The 22929-nt window shown below is 38.7% G+C and overlaps 1 protein-coding gene across 13 annotated transcripts in view; it reads right to left on the reverse strand.

Moving 5' to 3' along the window:
• MLIP (muscular LMNA interacting protein) overlaps positions 1 to 22929 on the reverse strand; it is a 240687-nt gene that overhangs the window by 123707 nt on the left and 94051 nt on the right. For 11 of the 13 annotated variants that reach the window (XM_087857002.1, XM_087857000.1, XM_087856998.1 and 8 more), the window contains exons 2-4: positions 10870 to 10956; positions 4012 to 4167; positions 319 to 711 (exon numbers count right to left, since the gene is read on the reverse strand). In XM_087857002.1, the coding sequence (XP_087713128.1) occupies positions 319 to 711; positions 4012 to 4167; positions 10870 to 10956 (636 nt within the window). The remainder of the gene's footprint in view (positions 1 to 318; positions 712 to 4011; positions 4168 to 10869; positions 10957 to 22929) is intronic. The other 2 variants (XM_045802629.2, XM_087857001.1) reach the window with 2 other exon arrangements.

Genomic DNA, 22929 nt, shown 5'->3' on the forward strand with positions numbered 1-22929 from the left:
ACCCAGCAAACCAAGCAGTATCAACCTTTTCCAAGAATTGTTCAAAAGTAAGAGATACCATTCTCCCAGATCCACCTCAGCTGAACATTTTACATCTTCTCTTCAGCCAATTCACAGTACAATTATATAATCTTTTTTGTCTTGTGAATTTATTATCTATATTTACTCTGTGATGATTTATGATCTTGGGATTTGGGTTTTTTAATATCTTTTTCTTTGAGAGTTTTGTATGCCTCAAACAGGAAGGCCTTTGCAGACAGCCTAGGATAAAGAGTATGTAAACATTTTTTTTTTCTTATGACAAGAAGAAAAACCTACCTGCCCGTGCTTTTGCTGAGGGACAATCCCATGAGACATTTCAGGATATGATGGGGCCTGGAGGTCTGTCCCTCGTGTTTTGGGACGCACCACGTCAGAGACCAGACTGGAGGAAATTGCTAGAGATTTGGGCCGAGAAGCTGTAGTGCCCGTCCCTTCAGGGGGGCTTTGTTCACCTTTTCCACTTGTAGCTTCATCTTCCCCTTCCGAGTCCACAATAAAGACATATTCAGCTTTGAAGAGGTCACTTTGCTGCATTCCTTGAAGTTCTTTTGCTTTAATTTCCCTTGCTTGTGAAATCTTTTCACTGCTGTCTGAAGGATAAATCAATGTCCCTTGGTTTCTCTCCGGTTGGCTCCCAGCATTCAAGGTCAAATACTCATTGGACTCCGACTGCAATTAATGTAGAGACATAAAAGCATTGACATTGGTTTGACAATAGCTTCCTTTTTGACTGTACACTTAAAAGTTAACCTCTTTATAATCTCCAAGGCCAAGAATTTTTTAAATATATTTAAAAATCAGGTTGGCTTAGGAGAGATTGGGTTGAAGTTAATGGCTTACTTTTATTAGCCCACTTGTTTGTCCTGGTTCAAGCCCAATTTAGGGCTCAATGCTTTCAAATAAATCATGACATAATTTCTTAAAAAGAGATAGAGACAGCAATGTTTCCCATGAAGATATTCATGAAACAAATGGGAGTTGGTCAAGGGTTTCTTTATTGGTCAAGCAAAACCTGTATATCCTATATAAGCCAGGAGAGAAAGGAAACCCCATTGAAAGTTTCTAAAATAGTAAAATCTCTCTAAAAATCTGAGAGAAAAAATAAAATTGCAACAAAATACATAGCTATTCAGACAAAATCATCCAAACTAACTGAAAAGAACTCAAGAATAAGACACCAAAAATCAAGTAGATATTTTTAGTACAAAGTATTTTTCACTGCTATTTTATTTTGTAATTCTAAATCTTTTCCCATCCAATTTCCTATGAGCACATAAAGGGTTTACAAGACCAGAGTAAGATAGCTTTATCAAGCTATCAAACATCTTTTTCTAAAATGATAGCAGCATTGTACACTAAGATTGTGTTTAAAAGACCCAATGTTTATTTTTCTGGTTTTGATAACCATGCTGTGGTTACTATCCTTTTCTTTGCAACATTTCTTTAGGCCTAAAATTACTTCAGAATAAAAAATTAAAGAAGACACTAAGCAAACAAAAATAAACTAAATTCCAACCACAGTGGTAAATCTAACGTGCGCTATTATGTGCATACGTATTGTGTGTGTGAAAACAGAAGTCAAACCATTGATTATATATAACTAACCTAAGGAGGCGATTTCACATACCCACTGCACATTTTTCAGCTGATGATGATTTAGTCGAGATAAAATACAAATTGCCTCCAATTAGGATTTCTTGGACAATGGTCATTTCACATTTTAAATTACACTACTATATGGTAACAAAAACCCAAATTGGAAAGAAGTTTAAATTAAAGATAACAGGATTCAAAGACAGATTGCTTATTATAAAAAGTAACAATAATTAAAAGGTGGCAAAAATTGAACTAGTTTTTGAAAACATTATTAATGAACTAAAATAACTCCCTTTCCCTGTATTATTCCTTATATTCCACATATGAGGGAAACCATATAATTGTTTTTCTCTGCTTGACTTAAAAAAAATTTCTGCCCAGATTTGTCTATTCTCTCCAATTTACTTATCAAATCATTTACATCAGAACAATAAAATAAAAGAAAGTAATAAAATAACTCCTTTCCCCAGTAGCCCATCATTCTCTATTCCTTTACTCTAATATATTTTTTACAGCTTTATCACCATCTGAGATTTTATTATATACTTTTCACTTTTTTTATTGTATGCCTTCCCAAGAATGACTTATATGAGTTGGCTTTATCCATTTAGAACACAGCACCATGCACACAGTGTATTCAGTGAGTGGTTGAATATGTAAATAATCAGGGGATTATTTACCCTGTTCTATTATATTGAACTATTTAAACAAATAGGAAGAAAAATTTTGAATATTTTAAATATGTAGTTGTGCATGATCATTGCAATCAGCAAATAAATATCAACAACTTAGGAAGCTGTGGAGCTTTGCAACCAACATGAATTCATACACCCACAGTCTCATGTGTTCACAGTGCCTATACAAAGGATCCCATAAATATGCTATATAGAGTTGAGTACTGTTCAAGAGAAACTTCCCAGAAATTCTTACTGTAGCATTTAAGATCTTCCTGAAATAATTTGACCTCAATAGTCTTTGAAATAAGGTAGTAGCATTGGAAATCTCAGACCACAGATACATTACAACTTTCTGGATAAGACATTTTCATACGGAAGAATGAAGGGGGGGTTAAACAGAAAGGGCAATGAACTACGAGAGACTGTGGACTCTGGGAAACAAACTGAGGGTTTCAGAGGGGAGAGGGGTGGGGGATTGGGACAGGCCGGTGATGGGTATTAAGGAGGGCACATATTGCATGGTGCCCTGGGTATTGTACGCCAATAATGAATCATGGAACACTACATCAAAAACTAAGGATGTACTGTATGGTGACTAACATAGCATAATAAAAAATTATTATTAAAAAATAAAAATAAAAAAGTAAACACCTACAAAACAGACTTAAAAAAAAAAAGATGTTTTCATACAGACAAAGTGGACCAGATTATTTTACCCCCTTTAGTGATTCAGGTATGCCACAAAAATCCCCCAGTCATATTTTATTCATAATAACACAATATTAAAATACATTTTAAAGAGAAAGCTTTTGTACCCAAAATATCATTATTCTAACACAAGTCATTTGCAAGGTTTTTAAAAATTTGTTTTAATTTCATTGCCAGTCTTGGTCTCATTTTAGATAAGTATAATCAACATATAAATATAATTTTATAACCGATTTTGTCTCTTACTATTATAAAGTTAACATTTTTCATGGAATTACATAATCACTATAATTATAACTTTGTGAAAATGATGTATTATCATACTTTTAACTTTTTTCTGATTGTTAGCTATTAGGCTATTTTTATTTTTCCCTGTTTTCCTACATAACATTTTTCTGCTTTTGTACTATTTCCTTGGAATACCTTTCCAAGAGTTAAATTATTGAAAGGTTATGAACAGTTTTATGATTGTGGATAAGGGTTTTCCACCAAAATTGCACAAATTCACAAAGCTAGCGGCAAAGTGTGAGCCTGTCAATATCTTCACAACCGCCCCAGCACTGGATATTGCACTTTTTAAATTTTGCCAATTTATTGAATGTAAAACAATAATGCCTCACTGTTTTATCTTGTATTTTCTGCCAAGAAATTGACAGAAATTCAACTTTTCAAGAAATTTTGTTTTTATTATTTTAAGACATATTTGGGAGAAGAGGAAGTGCCAGGAGGCAGAATGTGTCACGTGAGTAGCAAAGGATAGGATGTCAACTGAGAAGAGTTGTGAATAGTGTATTAGAGAGAAGGAGGGTATGATAATGTTTGGGTTTCCATTATACAGTTACATTTTCAGTTAACTTTAGATTTCAGAGTCATCTCACTTTATGCAAAGGAAATAAACATTCATACAAATTTCCAAGTCATTCTTATGGACAATTTAATGTTTAATATAAAATTGCTTCATATAAAGAAAGAACAAAAATAATCCTACCCTATTTACAGTTTCTGGATTCTTATCACTTGGTTCCTCAGGAATTTTAACAAGGAATTTAGAGGTGTCAGCCAACTTAGAGTGGGTTGGTAGTCTTCTGACAGTGGGGACAAATGTGAAGATCAGAGGTTTGGCTTCAGACTCACCAGAAGAGACCTATGAGACATGTAATAAATTAGACTTTCAGTCTTGTCAAAGGTTTATCTTGACTTCATTTTCTACATAGCATGATTTTACCTCATTTATTTTGATAAGTTGACTATTATCCTGTGATCGTGTGTATGGTTGCCAAAGAAACAGCTATAAAAATAGTGATAGTGGATCAGATCCCTTTTTTTTATTTATTCCATTTATCAGAGAAAGCAATACAACCCCAGAAAGATCCTCTTGTAGGGGATGGCAACAAAACAGTGGATCGGCTAGTTGATCTCTTGGAACACTACAGGAGACCTCTACCTCCACAGGGTCATCACAAACACAGCATCTAGTCTGTTTCAAAATAGACTTTTATTCATTTAACCCTGGGTTAGCAAGTTCAGTCATAATCAACATAATCACCATAATCACCAAACATGCAAGAAACTTTCAACATGTATCACCAATGAGAATACTAAAAAATGGATTTAAAATTGAAATATGCTTTTTGGCTATTAAAATACCAATGCCTATCCTCAAGGATATACTTTCTGTTTCATTCATGCTTTAGTCATTCAAGAATAATTGTGTTTAATATTTGTTGTGGGACAGGCCCTCAGGAGATAGGGGTGCCCTAGTGAATAGGAAATGGTCAATAGACCACACACAAGAAGAAAAAAGAATGTGGACAGAATACTAAAGGAAAAGTGACGAGATGTACCTGCCTCCCCACCCTGGGAAACTCTGTAAAAGGCAACACCTGAAATGTAGGTCCCAGTGAAGAAGAAGATAAAAATATCTCAGACTGAGAAAACCAGATGAGTGAAAGCATGGAAGGGCAGCAGCAGTGGGGTGTGGCTCAAGCTTAGATCCTGTCCTATTGACAAGAGAGAACCATTAGAGCACGATAGATTGGGAAATGGCAAAGTCATATTAGAATTTTAGATAGATAATTCTGGTTTTAAAAGACACATGGCTAGTGACAAGCACAGAAAGCCAAAAGCAATAGGCTGAGGACTACGTGAAAGGGAAAAAGAGAAGACAGTGCCATAAATTTCTCTTTCCAGAAATTTGGATAAGGAAGAAGAAGGGATGTTGGGAGTAGTTAGCGAGAGAAGGAGAGTCAAGAGGTGCCTGTGTTGGCATGTAATTGGATAGACTTGAACATGTCTGTAGACTGGGGGGAGGGATCAGGAGAGAAGGAAAGCAAAACAAGGTCCTGGAGGAAGCAGGCAAAATAAGTTAAGGGAACAGGAGAAGGAATATGGCCTCCTTTGAGTCAGAGAAAATGAACCAAGATGCAGAAAAGCTCATGAATGTGGTGCACCGGGGAGTGAAAAGGTGGCATAATCAACATCGATGATAAAATCAGCTGCACTTCGTCAGAGTAACACTGCCCTTCTGCCACCTCCTGTGAGAAACCCAGGCCTCAGAGTTATCCCGCCATCCCTGTGGGCTACACACACCCCTCGTTCTTTTCCCATCTCTACTCTGCTCCAACTCGAAGCATCTCCGCCATACACTTTCTGGTATTCAGTCAGCCATCACAATATCCTCCATGTCCTTATCCTCTTCTCTAACTATCCTAGCTCTAACTGAACCACGGCTTCCTCTGAACAGCTCTGTCTCTAAGAAGCTACCTCAGTGGTAGCTGTTTTCTCTTACACTGGGCCTGGAAGTACAAGAGTGTCCTCCTCACTCCCCTGTACTGCTTCCAGACCATCCCTCTTTCCTCTTACCTAGAAACTTCCAGATTTGAATCTCTTGTCATTGGGCTATACCACTCATGATCTCTCCTCTTCACTGTCATCTGCCCACACCCAAATGGAGCCCTTCTTTCTTTGAAGATTTAGTTCCTGGCTCAATTTCACTCTCTTTAACACTGCTTTGTGCAATACCCAACATCATAGCCTATAGGTAATTTTCCTCATCTTGTGTTGCCCGGGCCTCTACTCCTTCCTGCCTCTCAAATCCCCAGCCTCGACCAATACCCATAACTCCTCTATAATGTCACATTTTCCATTCTCTGACCACCACTTCTGTGGTGGTATTCTCCATACCTCCCTCTCATACTACAACTCCAACATTTCTCAGACCTCACCAGAATGAAAATCTACTGATCTCTCCAACATTATATTGTCCCATATTTCTTTTTTTTAACCAGCCTCAGTGACTAAATTCACCACAGTTACCCCCATGCATACTCCTCAAGTGCCTTAACCTCTCTCACATCATCCCCTCCATTTGGGTAAATTGCCATCCTCACTAAATCTAACCTCCTACCTTCCCTACTCCTGCACCACAGAGGTATGTGATTGGAGGAAATCAAACACCTATTCTTACTGACTTCACTTCAGATTTATGACTCTGAGACCAAGGAGGCCCTTCAATGCTGCTCTATAAACATACTATAACTATATAGCCCATTCACTCCCCCACATGCCTAGAAAGCTCACATCCTCTCCTCTTTCTTCAAACCCCCAACATCTTCTTCCATGGTCTTACTCTGAGCTGATGACTTTGTTTCTCATTTCATTGAGATAACTGAAGCAATCAGAAAAGAATTTCCAAGCTCCTCAGCACCACATCTATTTACCCACCCGCATCTTTATTCTCTTACATGGCCTTAAGTCCTGCCACTATGTCCCTACTAAAATCAACTCTCACTTGAATATTTTGCCTTCGACTAACTTTCGTTTATTCAACAAGGTGTCATTAAATACCTACTAAATGCTAAGATACCACTCTAAGTGTTGGCAAAGTAATGGTGAGCAAAAATCTTTACATTAATGACATTTACATTCTAGAGGAGGAAGTAGTAAACAAAAACAAAAATATGTAAGATATTTAGTACTTATATAGTTTTAAGCTATGAAGACTGGCTATAAGGCTATTGTAATAACCCATGGGAGAGAGACAGTAGGTTGAACTTGGGTTGCTATGGTAACCATAAGAATTACTAAGATTCTGGCTATATTTTATTTATTTTTTTAAGATTTTATTTATTTATTTTTGTGAGAGAGAGAACACGAGTGGGGGAGGGGCCGGAGGGGCAAAGGGGGTTAGCAGACTCCCTGCTGAGCAGGGAGCCCGATGATGCTTCGGGACTCAATCCCAGGGCCCTGGGATCATGACCTGAGCTGAAGGCAGATCTTAACCAACTGAGCCACCCAGGCGCCCAAGATTCTGGCTATATTTTAAAGGAAAACTTAGAATTTGCTTAAAAATTAGATGTGGGATGTAAGAGATAAATAAGAATCAAGACGAGAACAAAATTATTGACCTGAATAACTGCAAGAAATGAGATTTTATTTGCTAAAATGGGGAAAACAAGAGGTGAAGCTAGTCTGAGAGTAAAGATCCAATTTGATATGCCAAATATACATCCAAGTGGAAATGTGGGTATGGAAGTCACGTTTAGAGGAAAGTCTGTGCTAAAGATAAAATTATTAGGGTTGTTAACTTAGACATGGTATTATAAAACTACAAGACCAGATGAGATCACCAAAGGAGAAAGCACAAATAGGAAAAGAAGAGGTCCAAGTTTGAACCCTCCAGACTTGGAACACTCAGTGATCTAGTCGCTAAGAAAGAACTAGCAAAGGTGACACGGGATTTTAAGGAAAATAGAAAAGACTGGAATGTCATTGACATCAATAAGAAAGCTGCCTGACCATAAACAAATGGATTGACAGGCTATGCTGAGGGCCCATGAATTTGTTGTAGTGAAGCCAATTTGCTTGGCCGTTTGTTATTCCCTCCAGGGATATTCAAATGGCCACTCACAGGAACAGAGAAAGTCAATTGTAGCACTTACAGAGCTGGTGTTCGGAGGTAGTTTTAGCACAAGGAAATTGAGGAAATTGAGAGCCCTGGTGAGAATAGAGCAAATGACCAAAATGGAGTGGAGTTTGGACAAGTCCAGGAGAGGGACCCTCAGATTCAAGGGACCAGTGGTCTCTAAGGCTCAGAGAACAGATCTAAGAGCATGGTGGGTGTCTGGGAGAATGGCTTGGGGTTACAGCATGGTATGTAAGAGTGTAAGATTTACAGGTATGGTAATTCTGTGTGGTCTAGGCTTTGGCCTTGAGACTGAGCATCTGAGAAGAAAAAACAGAAAAGGCACTGAGCTTGTAAAGCTCAAGCAACTGTGAGACAAGAAGGTTGACAAGGTCAGCCTGGTGAAAACCAAAGTCACACTGGGTGACAGCAAGACTGGACTGGACAGAGAGAGGATAGCATGGAGGCACAATGTGAGCCTGGGGTCAGGAGGTGCCTGGAGCAGGCTGCCTGGGACACTAGATTAGTAATCAGATATTTTCTTTGTGAGCATGTAATCAAACAAAGAGGACTGGATATCCTTACAGGAGATTTCACCCGAATTATAGGTCTAATGAACTAAATGTAGAAAATGAATTTTCTGGTAACTAAAAATGAAAACAGCTATGCCTTCTAGAAACTATGCATATTCCTTAAGGAATATCAAATATACAGGCAAACCCTTCTGAGCCAACTCTAATATTTTAATATTCTTTTTTGGTAAGATTTTATTTATTTATGAGAGAGTGAGAGAGCGCGCAGGGGGAGGAGCAGAGGGAGAGCGACAAGCAGACCCTGCGCTGAGCGCAGAGCCAGACACAGGGCTCTATGTCAGGAGCCTGACACCATGACCTGAGCTGAAACCAAGGGTCGGACACTTAACCGGCTGCATCACCCAGGTGCCCGTAATATTCTCTTATGCCTTTAAAGACAGTTGTCCGTATTCCCTCATTGCAGTGATGTCAGAATTCCCAGGTTGCAACTAATCATCAGAAAATAATAAATCAATGCTCTCCTTTGTGGTAAGGAACATTAGATCCCTTGTGAGATTTGGAAAGCCCATTAGTCTTATCAGCAATAACAATACAACACACTTACTGGATAGATTATTTCCTAGGAAGGCTTTTTTACATGACTAATCTCATCAATATCATGATAGATGGAGAGTGGTTTTAGCAACAAAATCACTAGAGGTAGTTCAGATAATTCATCACAGAATTTCACGTGGGCAAGAGATAAAGACAGTCCTTTAGGAGTCAAAAAAGAGTTGACTTTGTGACCTTATCCCCAGGTTTTGTAGGCCTGCCCCATCTCCCCACATGATGACTGCAAGTCTATCTTGGGTTCTTTATCAACGAAATTTAAATACTGGTACATGAAAGGCTTCAGTATAATTGCCCCAGGGATACGACATACATATAACCATTATTAACAGGAAGTGGCTTTGCCTTCTAAAACACACACGATGCTGAAAACATACTTCTGCCATGGCCTTGCACAATTTCTATAATGCAATGCCACCTAAATCTCTGAAATACAAACAGACCTCCACTATTGACACCCCATCAACTATAGACTTTTTAAAGGGGAATAGCTATAATTTTGGTGAATAAAATGGAAACAAAATATAAATGAAGACTGATGCTTCAGTGCATGTTGACAACAGAAGCAACAGAAAAGTAAAATAATTTCTTTCTACGTTATTGTGATATTTCCTGCAGACACATCCATATCCGACATAAAATGTCTTCCCCTGTATAGGAGAACAATTTTTTAAAAAAATTTTTAGTTGAACCAATACATGATGTCATTCAAGAATAACATAAAAGGCAAAACCTAATAGGACTAAAGACATATTCGTCTTCCTAGGTTACCGCTGGAGAAAAAGATCAGGGGTAAATTCCTGTCTGCACACACGTCCTCAGAAGCACAACCACAAAAAGGGCAATGCTTTGGTATCCACTTTTAAGCTGGAAGTACAGTGTTAGCACGGGGCTCTTTTCATTGCTCTTACCTAGCATCCTCTTATCTAACCAAGGAGGTACAGATTTTCTTTTTTTTAGTACAGAATTTAGGTTGGAAAAGGATGTGAAATTACACTGGCTACACGATGCAACATTTAGATCAAGAGCCACGTGTTAGCTGGTAGAGTGCTGAATGCCCTGTTCAGAAAAGAAGAAAAAAAATTTTTTTTTCTCTTTACTGCATACGGTGGCCAAGCTCCAGTGGAGCCCAGAAATGAATCGCTATGGTGATGAAAAATCATTTTCCACACAAAGCAGAAACAGATGCATGTTAATACTATTGCACTTGTTAAATGCCAGTTTAACACTATCAGTTGTCAATGCCATTTAAAAACACATCTTAGTTCTTATCCTTGGGAAACTATTTTAATAATTGAAATTAGACCTGAAAGGATTAACATCTTGCCCTAACTATGGTTTCAGGCACTCCGAACTCTCTAAGACTCTCCCCCTCCCACCAAACAGCCGAATAATAACTGAAGAAATCACGTTTCCCCATGCCATGCAAGTTCACTGCTCTGTTGCTCAGTTTCCTGGCTGCAATGCCTTCCTGTCGTCTATTCCCCTAAAAGTTCTCTTCCTTCCCATGGTGACACCCACACTCACAGATGGCCACTAGCCTCCTGTTAAGAGGAGGCATCGCAGGGTGTCAGCTTCAACACTGTGCCAAGGGCAGTCCCGAGCATTTTCTGGGGTTGGCCAGTAAGCAGTTTGCTTTTATCTGCTCTCCCTTCCACTAACTGTAGATAACATTTCATTTGGATATACAGCCAAATTTATCTCTATCCAGGCAGCTCTCGCTCAAGCCCTCTTGCAGCAAACACCGAAGTGCACAGCCTTTAAAAGTTCTTGAAAGCATTAAGGAAAGACTTCCCTTTACCTGGGGTGTGGTCTGAATGCTCCCTGCTAAGACGCTGGAGTTCATTTGGAAGTAATTGTTCCCCGCAGTCACTCCGAAGCCCCTGTTCTGGAAGCATTGATTCATCACATAAGGGAGTGAGCAAACCGATGACTGAGGTGGGAAGGGAGCCTCTCACTAAAACAACACACACTCACACAGAAAAAAAGAATTCTAAAAAGAGGTAAAGTGGCATCCTCCCTGAATTGAAGAATTCTGTCAGCTCCCAAGACTAGATTTATGTGTAGATAATTTTTAGATTTGGAACTTCATGAGAGGTCATGTTGACTGCTGAATTGAAGCCAGGAGAAGTAAAAAAAAAAAAAAAAAAAAAAAAAAAAAAGGAAAAGAAAAAGAAAAGAAAAAAAAAAAAGCCACCTATATGTATTTGCCCTCTTTTCTTGTCACGCATGTATTCCAATTACATATTCTACGACAAGAGAGAAGCCAGATTGTGCAGGGACGAGAAGCTGATTGAAAGGCCCGGGCATCTGCCAATCTCAGCAACCAGTTGGTCACACTCACTGAGAACATTTAGAGGTACAAATACGTGCAAACACTGCGCCTAAATAAAGCACTAGAAAACACACAGCGATCCGTTTCAAAAAATCAGTAGCATTATCGGTCTTTGGCATGTAAATGCAAGCAGCAGGAGCATCTGTAGTGACTGAAGTTTTGCTATTAATCACATTAGCTCTAGAATGAAGCTTGGAGTCAAATATCTGTTCAAACAAAATTCCCTTCCGAGGTTCCTGGAAGACAGTGAGTGTCCTGACTGCAGACAAACAGACCTCAAAACTTCACACGTGAAAGTGACTGGCGTCTTCAGGTTTCAGTATTCCTATTTTTTTTTAAGTATTGATTTTTCTCCAAATCTGTAATATCTATATTTGCGCTTTGGCAATTAAAGATGTTGTGGCCCAAGGGCTGGTTATAGACTGAAGGCTATGGGAAGAAATGAAGATTTTAGTTTGGGGGCCTGGATTATATCTCTTAACATTTTCAACCTTATCAAAAGCCGGAATTTGTGGAAACATTATGAGTAAAAGAATTGCCAAAAGTGATTCTACTAGTACACTGGCAAAAATTCTTCCAAATAACAGCACTTTTTGACCTAGAAAATTCTCTAAATTTCTGAATAGAAGTGCTGTTACATCACTAGACAAATTATATGCCTTCCTCTAGGCTACGTGTATTTATGTATACTCAAAAGAAAATATAACACCCTCCTGCCCTCAAAGAGCTTAGAGTCCAATTGAGAATAGAAAACAGATATACAAATAACAGAAATGCAAAGCCAAAAAGAAAACAGGAGAAAAGAAAAGAAAAAGAAAAGAAAAAAGTCCCACACCGAAGTTCTCAAACTTTATGCAAAAACCACCTAGAGAGCTTGAGGATATCTGGGATGGGCCCTCAGATTCTACATTTCCAGCAAGCTCTCCATTGATGCCCTGTTGCTTGTCCATAGACAATTTGAGTAGCAAAGACCTAGGGGAATTTTTGGAGGGAGGTGCAATCACAGCTACAGTGGAGTAATTCAAGGAGAAAGTGGCATTGGGGCTGCACTTCAAAGGACAGGGGAACAGGGACTTAGGAACGTGGGGTAGGCTAACACTTATTTCAAGCAGAGATAAAGGCACCTATCAGAACAGCAGTATGGAGCAAGTAGAATCATAAAGGATGAAGTCCTAGAGTTGATCATTCACTGGCTCTGGGACCCAGGGGGACCTCTCAAAGGCAGTCCTTCCACCTGTGAAATGTGGCTACAAATAGTACTTTTCTCACAGGGTTCTTTCGAGGATTGTGGTAAAATCATGTAATCCCCTGAGATCACACTCATCTCACACAGTTCTAGTGAGGGGCTCCCTAAGGGGAAGCAGCAGTCCGGTCCCTTGTCAACAGTTCCACCTGTACATTCCAAGTAGACTCAAAGACTAGGAAGCTCTTCTCCCACACCTCATTCTGTCCTCTCTCTGGTCTTTTCTGTCATTCCCTCCCCCAGTTACAGCACTATTTACGCACATCGGCAAGTCAGCTTTGGAAAACGAAATACTTCAGCCCCTATCGTTTGCCCTATTTGATTTCTTTCTTGAGTCATTTTACAACATGAGAACAAATTAAATTAATCCATTATTTTGCTATTTGGCTCTGTCTTACTGGCAACTTTTCTCTAATCATTTTCTTTCCCTGGTTTTATTAAGAGTTGATGGTGTAGTAGACTATTTGTTACATTGATCAGAAGTAATAGTTGTTAGTTAAAAAAAAAAACATACTGGTCATGCATTAAAACAGCATGCTTCAGCCATCTGGTTAGTAACCACATATAGCCTCAAAGAGCACATGTATTTAGGACAATTTCTATAGAAACCATCCTCGTTTGAATAGAAAGTGATGGCACCAGTTCAAAAACAGGCTCCAGACCTGGGTGAGGAAGAGCAAGTAAGTTACATACACAGGTTGGAGGGGTGGGGAGGAAGAGAGTGCCTATCCTCTAGTTACGACGACTTTTCCTATCGGTAAGAATGTCACCTAGGGTCTGCCCACGACCTGAAGCATTTATAAACACAAACCTTTTTTTTTTTTTTCACAGTTCGATGTAAGCGTTTATTCAATTAGGCTAAACCATCACATAAACATACATGTTTATTTCTCCATCTTTTTATATATATATAAACTTTTTAATGATCTCTCTCCCACTAAACAACACAAAATGCTCTGTTGAATAATCTTTTCCCAAGAGAAAATAAAACTTGTCAAAGTTTGCAACAGACAAATACAATCCAAATTCTCTTTAAATTTTGGCATTATTGATGGCTGAAGTAGGACGTCTTTCACCTTCTTACTAAACAGATACCACCTCAGTAACTTCTAGCCAAAATGCTCTTCAGATACTGCTTTTAAAATCAACAATATAGAACAAATAGTCTCTCTTCTTGACAAATTTCAGAAAAAAAAAAATAGATTAGCACACAAAAGTTTGCCAAGAAACATGTGATTAAACAGATCCAGCTGCCAAGGCTATTCAGACATCCATTTGTCTGTTTCTATACCCTGTGCTTGATAAATGAACGTACTAGAAATCCTATTTATTTATCTTCATAAACATCTGTTGAGTACCAGGCACTATTCTAAGCTCTGAGAGACATGAAGACAAAGAAGATTTGGACTCTATTCTCAACATGCACAGCAGTTTCATGAAAAAGACACAAGTTACACAGCTCGTGAGTGAAGTCAGAGGACAGTGCAAGGTGATGTGCAGAATACAGACACCACGGGGAAGAGCTCTCTGGCCATTCCCAGGGAGACTGCACTCTTAGCTTCTGCACTCTTAGTTCCTGTTTCTGGTGAGCAACACTGGGACACTTCTCATTTTGTTTTTATCTCTTGCTGGTGTTTTTCCTCTGAAAATGGGAATCACCAAGAGTTTGGATCGCTGTCTCTAGGGCAATAGGTGATTCCAGGGATCCTAATCAGGACCATCTCAATTCACAGACTCAGAATTGAGTGTATTTTATTTATTTAAAGTGAATTCTGACCTCTCATCGAAAATATGTGAGATTCCATCACAGCCTAAGTTTGGCCCCATCTTTATCAGGCATCTGTATTGGCCTCATCTGGATTGCTTCTACTCCTGTTACTACTGCACTCATAGATTCTCTCCTCTTTGGGGTTTACACTCCTAGCTAATTGGATACTGGGAGCCCTCCTTAATTCAAACACACTAGAAGCTTCAAAGTGTTGAGGAAAACATAGCACCTAAGTGAGACTGTGACATAATTAGATATTCAGAAAAAAAATAATAGGCCTTGTACATGGTACAATTTGAAGGGAAAAGAGACAATGATAAGAAACATCTATCCATCAGGAATAAGTACTGGGTGTTTGGCGGTCACTCTCCCCTTGTCGAATTCACTTTCTCCGTTGGGCTTCTGGCACCATTTCCTATTGGTCCTGTTCCTCTCCACTAGACACTCCTCTGTCTGCTTTGTGCCATCCTACCCTCAAGCTTTGAAGTAGTCCAGAAGTCACTCCTTGGATAATCTCATCCCATTCTATGGCTTTAAATCACATTTATGAGCCAGTGAATTCCAAATTTATTTCCCCAACCTGAATGGCGGCCTGGATAATATACTCATGTATCCAATTAGCAACTTCACTTGGATATCTCATTGATATGTGAAACTGAATTATTTGTCTTTCTCCTAAAACTGTTCCCCACCAGACCCCCCAATTTTTCTCCACCTCAGCATATAGTTGTACAACTATTTCTCATTGCTTAGGCTAAAAATGATGGGCTCTCATCAATTTTTCTTGGTTTCCCATAACCCCCATTGATATGTCAGTATTAATGAATATACCAATAATCTTGGTTTATCTACCACCTCACCAATTTATCAGTATATCTCCCTTCAAAATAAATCCATAAGACATTTATGCCGTACTACTTCTACTTTTTTTTATAATAATTTTTTATTATGTTATGTTAGTCACCATACAGTACATCCTTAGTTTTTGATATAATGTTCCATGATTCATTATTTGCATATAACACCCAGTGCTCCATGCAGTATGTGCCCTCCTTAATCCCATCACCGGCCTGTCCCAATCCCCCACTCCCCTCCCCTCTGAAGCCCTCACTTTGTTTCCCAGAGTCCATAGTCTCTGGTTCATTCCCCCCTCTGTTTACCCTCCCTTCATTCTTCTACCAATCTTCCTATTTCTTATATTCCATAAATGAGTGAAACCATATGATAATTGTATTTCTCTGCTTGACTTATTTCACTTAGCATAATCTCCTCCAGTCCTGTCCATGTTGCTGCAAATGTTGGGTAATCGTTCTTTCTGATGGCTGAGTAATATTCCATTGTATATATGGACCACATCTTCTTAATCCAGTCATCTGTTGAAGGACATCTCAGCTCCTTCCATGATTTAGCTATTGTGGGCAATGCTGCTATGAACACTGGGGTGCATATGGCCCTTCTCTTCACTACATCTGTATCTTTGGGGTAAATACCCAGTAGTGCAATTGCTGGATCATAGGGTAGCTCAATTTTTAACTTTTTAAGGGACCTCCACACTGTTTTCCAGAGTGGCTGTACCAACTTGCATTCCCACCAACAGTGGAAGAGGGATCCCCTTTCTCCACATCCTCTCCAACATTTGTTGTTTCTTGTCAATTTTTGCCATTCTAATTGGCATAAGGTGGTATCTCAATGTGGTTTTGATTTGAATTTCCCTGATGGCTAAAGATTTTGAACAATTTTTTCATGTGTCTGTTAGCCATTTGTATGTCTTCATTGGAAAAGTGTCTGTTCATATCTTCTGCCCATTTTTTTATTTGATTATTTGTTTCTCGTGTATTGAGTTTGCGAAGTTCTTTGTAGATCTTGGATACCAGTCTTTTATCTGTAGTGTCATTTGCAAATATCTTCTCCCATTCCATGGGGGGCCCGCTTAGTTTTTTTGACTGTTTCCTTGGCTGTGCAGAAGCTTTTTATCTTCTAACATCCTAGTAGCAGAACCTACCAACATCTCCATTCCAAATCACTTCCTCCTAACTAATCCCCCTGCTTCCTCTTTGCCTCCCATGGGGGATGCTCTGATAAACAATCCATACCTCCCTTCAGGCCAAAGGACTATTCCCTAGTTGCTGGAAGTGCTGTAAAAGTGCTCAGCTGTCTGTCCTCTCCAGGAGTTGTTTTCAGCTGAATAAAGCTCCTTGCCCAAAGCCACTCCCCCTTCTCAGGGGTAGCCTGCGTCCAATGGCTACTTGACACACTCATATAAAGGCCTGGCACTCTCCTTCCAATTTAGGGCAACTCTAAAGAGCGATCCCAAATTCAGAGCTCCTCAGGAGGTCAGTTACGCTTTTGTTGGGACTGCATTGCAACCCAATTCTCTCTCTGCCTTATGTTGCTGCCTTCCCATTCCCACAGGTGCTGTTCCTTAGAGCACTTCCATGAGGGCAAACTTCCTATAAGCTAACTCCACCTCAGAGTCCACTTTCTGGGAACCTGGTCTGTCGTCACCTCTCCCTACAGTTATTTGCCACACAGTAGCAAGATTGAGCCTTTAAATCAGAAGTCAGGCAATGCCACTTTTCTATGCCATACCTCCCAATGGCTTCCTTTGTCACCCAGAGGATAAGCCAACATCCTTACGAGAGCCAACAGCCAACATGATCAGGCCCCTACTACTCTCCCCCTTGCTCCCCTCAGCTCTATCTACAGTGATTTTCCTGCATTCCTAGAGCTTGCTCACTCCCTAGAATGTTTTTCCCAAGCTCATGAGTTCCTTCACTTCCTCATGTCTCTGTCAAATGTCACTTCAACTATAAAACATTCCTTACTACTCTACATAAAATTGCAACCCCGATTCCAACCTCTTGCTAGCATTCTCTGTCCCCTTTAGCCCATGTTATTTTTCTCCAGAGCACCAACAAGCCCCTAATGTTTGTTTATTATCTGATTTTGTCATTGGTCTTTAAACTCCATGAGAAGCAAGGATTTTGTTTTGATCACTATTATTTCCCTAGCAGCTGGAACAGTATGTGGCACATACAAGCACTCAATAAATATTTGTCCAATAAACTTATTGACTGACAGTGATCTCTTTATTTGTGGACATTTCTTATATTTCTTTTCTTCTGATGAAAAGGAAAACAATTTTGGTTAAACTTGGAATTAACTGTCCAAAAGAAAACAGAAATCAGCCTAATTTTCTCAAGTTTCTCAGTTCCAACTGTGACAATTGTTGCAGGGGTACACAGGTCCTTACTAAAAACCAAAGGTGTAGGGGCTAAAGGAAGAAGCAAGATGGAGATAACTTCAGTCAGCTCCCTCCCCATGACTCTTCCATACAAATACCTGTAGCAAGAGATGGCAGGATGTTCAAAGTAATGGAATTCCCAATTGTCTTGGTCAGAAGCAGACAAAATAGCTTCTGATCCCAGATTTTCCACCAAATAGCTGTGAGGTCTTGGGTAAGTCATTTAACTTCTCAGGGACAATTTCTTTATAAAATAAGATTCTGGATTAATGTTGCCTAATGTCCCTTCTTTAGAATACTAGCCTTGCAAGATGAATGGTGATAAAGAAACTCTTTGGTCAAATAAATTTAGGAATTGGTATATCCCATATCTTCTGTTAGGAGTCTCACAGCCAAGAGGTCTTTGAAGCTTGGTTTAGCCCACAGTTTCTCACATTTCTTTGACCACAGAACCCCCTGCTTGCGTAATTTATACCAATATCTCACTCACAATGTGAACTGCTGAACTGGACAAACTATAAAGACTTCTTTCTGCTGTGATATTTAATAAATATATAAAAAGAAGGTAGTTTGGTCAAGCAAACAATTTCTACAAAGTTACTACATGAAGTACTATTCATGATCTGGGAGGAGAGCACAATGAGAGAGATGGATATCAGCAGATGTTCTCTGAGTTACAAAGAAAGAAACAAGAGGTGCTGTACATTCCAGGTCTACCAACTATACCCCCACTTGTGAAAACAGTTGACTAACAAGATATTCAGTGGCAGGGGAATATGAATTAAATAAATAGATATCCAAAGAGGTACTAATAAAGTATGAGGCAAACACTTGGGGATAAAACATATTATTTAATAAAAATACTTGGAGATTCCATAGAGAATGGTTTCTATATACGTCGTAAGAGACACTTAAATTCTGATCCAAAATATAATTCATAAAACCTTATTTCTAAGTGCATAGAGTGACACTAGCATCTTTAAAGTTTACATTATAATTTCATAAACATGACAAAGTAATATTTATTGTCAATATGACAGTATAATATGATTTTATATGCACTTTTATTTAAAATAAAAGAGAAAGAATGCAATAGCATTCTATTTTATATTTCAGATATATTTATGTATGAAGAATGCCCTCAAAAGCCATATCATATGCTACAGAAAAAATTTTATCTGTATTACTCAGTTTAGACAGTGATGAAAACTGTGTCCAAAATGGCTCAAACATAAAAAACTTATTACTTTTAAAACTCTAAACTCTTTACATTGGGCTCTGCCCACGAGGGCAAGTCATGGACTGCCCCAGCCCACAGAGGATCTTGTTGAAGAAAAGATCAACCACCAATGTTTCATCATTAGAGTCACATCTTGACTTTCCAAAGCAATTGCATTTTAAAGATTTTTTTTATGTTATTTTAATTTATTTATTTTACAGAGAGAGAGAGCATGTGCTCACAAGCAGGAGGAGTGGCAGGCAGAGGGAGGGGGAGAAGCAGGCTCCCTGCTGAGCATGACCTGAGCTGAAGGCAGATGCTTAACCTACTGACCACCCAGGCGCCCCAGCAACTGCATTTTAAATTAGCTTCTTCATACTAAGGCAACATGAAGAATAGACTTAATATAAGTATAAAGACAGGCATATCAAGAAAATAACTACAACTTACTACACATATTTTATATTTTATCTTAACTCATCACTTCTTTTCCTATATAATCTATAGAAATACAACCCTTAGCAGAAAACCTGAACAAAGATGTCAGAAAGCCAGTTTTTGTTAGTTTTGTCATGGGCTACCTAATTTGATTGGAAGAATAAAACAGAGAACAATATAAAAGTAGAAGTAACTAGCAAACTTGTGTTTGCAATATAGTAATGAGAACGTGGGCTATAGGTCAGAGCGTACAATGTGGTATCCCCCACCACTTATTAGCTGTGTGACCCAAGGCAGATCCTTGATCTCCCTGACCTTCATTTATTTATGACCATACAACTTATCACACAGACTGAGACTCTCTGGTGTCTGAAAGGTAGAGGTGGGGGAGAGCATTATTAGTAATTACTCTAGGACAACAAGCATAAATGGGACTATTTGGGGCAAGACATAATCAGCCCTCTTATTTGCAATACTGAGATACAATATCTCAATACTGTTGTGAGGTTAAAATGGCACGATATAAAATAGAGGAAATTTGCCAATTCATATGTTCAGAGAGTTATTTCTCCCTTTTCATAAATGGAAATTGGGTATTGGTTGAGGTTAGGGATGATATGAGGGGCTTATTGTGTTATCTTTTAAAAAATGGAGCAAGGTGGATGACTGGCACTCCCGACTCTGCTTGAAACACTCTCTAGCAACCTCTTTCTTCCCTCTGGGAAGAGGGTCCTCTGCACCCTGCTGAGTCCTAGGAAACTCAGATTCTATGGTAAATCATTTTAATGTGCATCATGAGGGTAATACAATTTCTGAAACACAATATACTTTATAAAATCGCTACCTACCAACTCCTTCCCTGATTCCATGGGTTAGATACAACCTCCTATTGTCCACTCTCTTAGCACCTTGTACTTTTTCATAGCATCTGCTGCTATTAAAATTACATGATTATACAGTGAATACCTTAGTATCTGACTCCCCAGTTGAAACATAAGCACGAGGACAATGGGAAATTTCTATTTTGTTCCCCACTGTACCCAAAGTGCCTAATATAGTGCCTATCACAAAATAGGGCATCAATAAATGTCCATGCAATAAATGAATGATTGTGTGCATTCACGATAGTTGTATGGAAGATTTAGAGAAGTCAAGAGAGATTTCTGCCTTCAAGGAGCATAGTGTTAGGACCCATAGAAAAATAAAAGTCATTTAATCATTATATAATTCTTTCTTTGAAGATAGAGCACATATAAAAATAGCAACCCACATTGGATGTCAAAGCTGAGACTTTTAGGAGCTTATGGAAGGAATCGGCATGAAAGGGTATGTCAGGGGCCAGGGTGCATGAAGAAAAATGGGAAAAGCATCTCTGGTTGAGATCTCCCCTCCCACTCCTGGCAGCTCTAGACTCTCACCCTGGTTACTTTACATACTTCACCCACTCATCCTGAGAACAAATCTTATCCTACATACGATACATGTAAATAGCACTGAACAAGTTTGATGTGATGCTGCTCTTGATACTTAACATACATTATTTTCTGTATTTCCTACAATAAGCCAGCAAGAGAATTTTGGACCTAATAGGTCCATTAGATAAGAAAAATAAGACTGAGGGAAATTAAATTACTTGCTCAACTAGCACATGATGCAATTGGATTTGAACTTGGGTCTGTCTGCATAGAACCCAGGGTAATGTTGACTCTTATTTGCTGACCGCTTCTGCCAGGCTTACCTTAGAGATACTCATTCATAGAAGAGTGATAAGAAAGGTGATAGGACAAGACATTACAATGCAGTAGCCAGCAAGGATTGTGTTTTTAATATTGTTTCTATTCAGAAGAACTGAGCAACGATGAACGTTTTTTCCCAAGCCACCCTATTTATTCTCAAAATATAGCCACATACTCTGACTCTTCTGCCTTTTAGAGCTGTTATTCTCTTACTGTCTCTATGTCAGTTCTAACTATAAAAGCAATGCATACTTATTTTGCAACATAACTTAAAATTGAAATGAGATATCACCAGAAAATACAATTATGTTGTCACTGGTATGAGTGCTAAAGCTACATAAATTTCAATACGGGTAGTACAATATAGACACAGAAAAATAGTGTTGAATACTTAAATATGACTTAAAATATGTTTATGATAAATATTTCAATATATTTAGTAGACAATATTTATCCTCAAAAACATCTTAAACACTGTGTGAGCTCTAACTTATGTTTTACACCATCAATTGATTAATTCTACTAATGGAAACAATAGAATGTAGAGTCAGAATCAGATTCGAATAATAAATCTACCTATAATTAACTGAGGATATTATGTAAGTTACTTAAGCTCCATGAGCTTCACTTTATTTCATCTATAAAATAGACATGATAAAAGAATCCAAATCTCATAGGGTAAATGTGAAAATTAAATGACCCATAGTAGGCACACAGTATATATAATTTATCTCTTTCTTTTTAGGATAGATAAAAGGGATGAGGTTTAACAAAAAATTTCTGAGTGATACAAGTATCAGAATACTGTCTCATTTACTTACACAATTTCCTCCTCTTCCTCCCTTTAACTCCAAAGCAAAACAGGAAGCTGAATTTTAACCATCTTGACCCCTGTCTACTATCATCCTAAAGATATTTGATAAACCCTGTGGCTTGTCCACAAATGCTCAAAACCAGTTTCACCAGAAGTTATACAACAATCAAGTAGCAAGTTAATAGAGCCAACATTTGCTCCATATCCTCTACAAGCCATCACTACTTAGACTGAAGGGTTATCTTGGTTTTGGGGGTTTTTTTTTGTTTTGTTTTGTTTTTTTAAGATTTATTTATTTATTTGAGGGTGGGAGGGGCAGAAGGAAAGGAGGAGAGAAAGAATCCTCAAGCAGACTCCCCACTGAGCATGGAGCCCCAGGCAGGGCTTGATCTCATGAGCCTGAGATCATGACCTGAGCCAAAACTAAGAGTCCAATGCTTAACCGACCCAGCCACCCAGGCACCCCTGAAGGGTTACGTTCAATGATGGTGCATGTGCATTGTACAAGATAAATTGAGTGGGTGAAGAGTTGTATACGAATCACGTTATATTGAGATGGTCTTTCCTTTTGATTTTTGGTTTGACACTTAGTAATTTTCACCCAAGGGAAGCCCAGTTGATGGCTACAACTATATATTCCCACAAGATGAGAGATGTGCTGGGATCCATGCTCCTGTGCAGCCTTCCATGAAAACGGGGCTTAATGACGCCTTGGATCACCATTGCCTCCCTGGCACTTAACATTTGGTAGATACAAATATGTGATTGTTGAAAAAATCAATAGTATATGCCTACCCTTGAGAAAATAAGAGGTAAGAAATAAAGGTGCTGTGGGTCAAGTGTAAAGAAATAGAAGACAAAACACAAAGCTTTTCTCCTCACAACTCACCTACGGTAATGCAACTGTAATTCAACATTCCACTGGCACTTCTCTGACTACATTACATTCGATGATAGAGGGCTTCCTAGGTCAGAAATGACTATGGTTTCACAGGTGAGATATTAAGAAGCAGTAGAGAAGCTAATATGAAGAAAACATTTTTCTTTATTTACTTCTCACAGTG

Source organism: Ursus americanus, chromosome 29, assembly GCF_024610735.1.
Source record: "Ursus americanus isolate L20-20 chromosome 29, mUrsAme1.1.p, whole genome shotgun sequence".
Lineage (NCBI taxonomy): Eukaryota > Metazoa > Chordata > Mammalia > Carnivora > Ursidae > Ursus > Ursus americanus.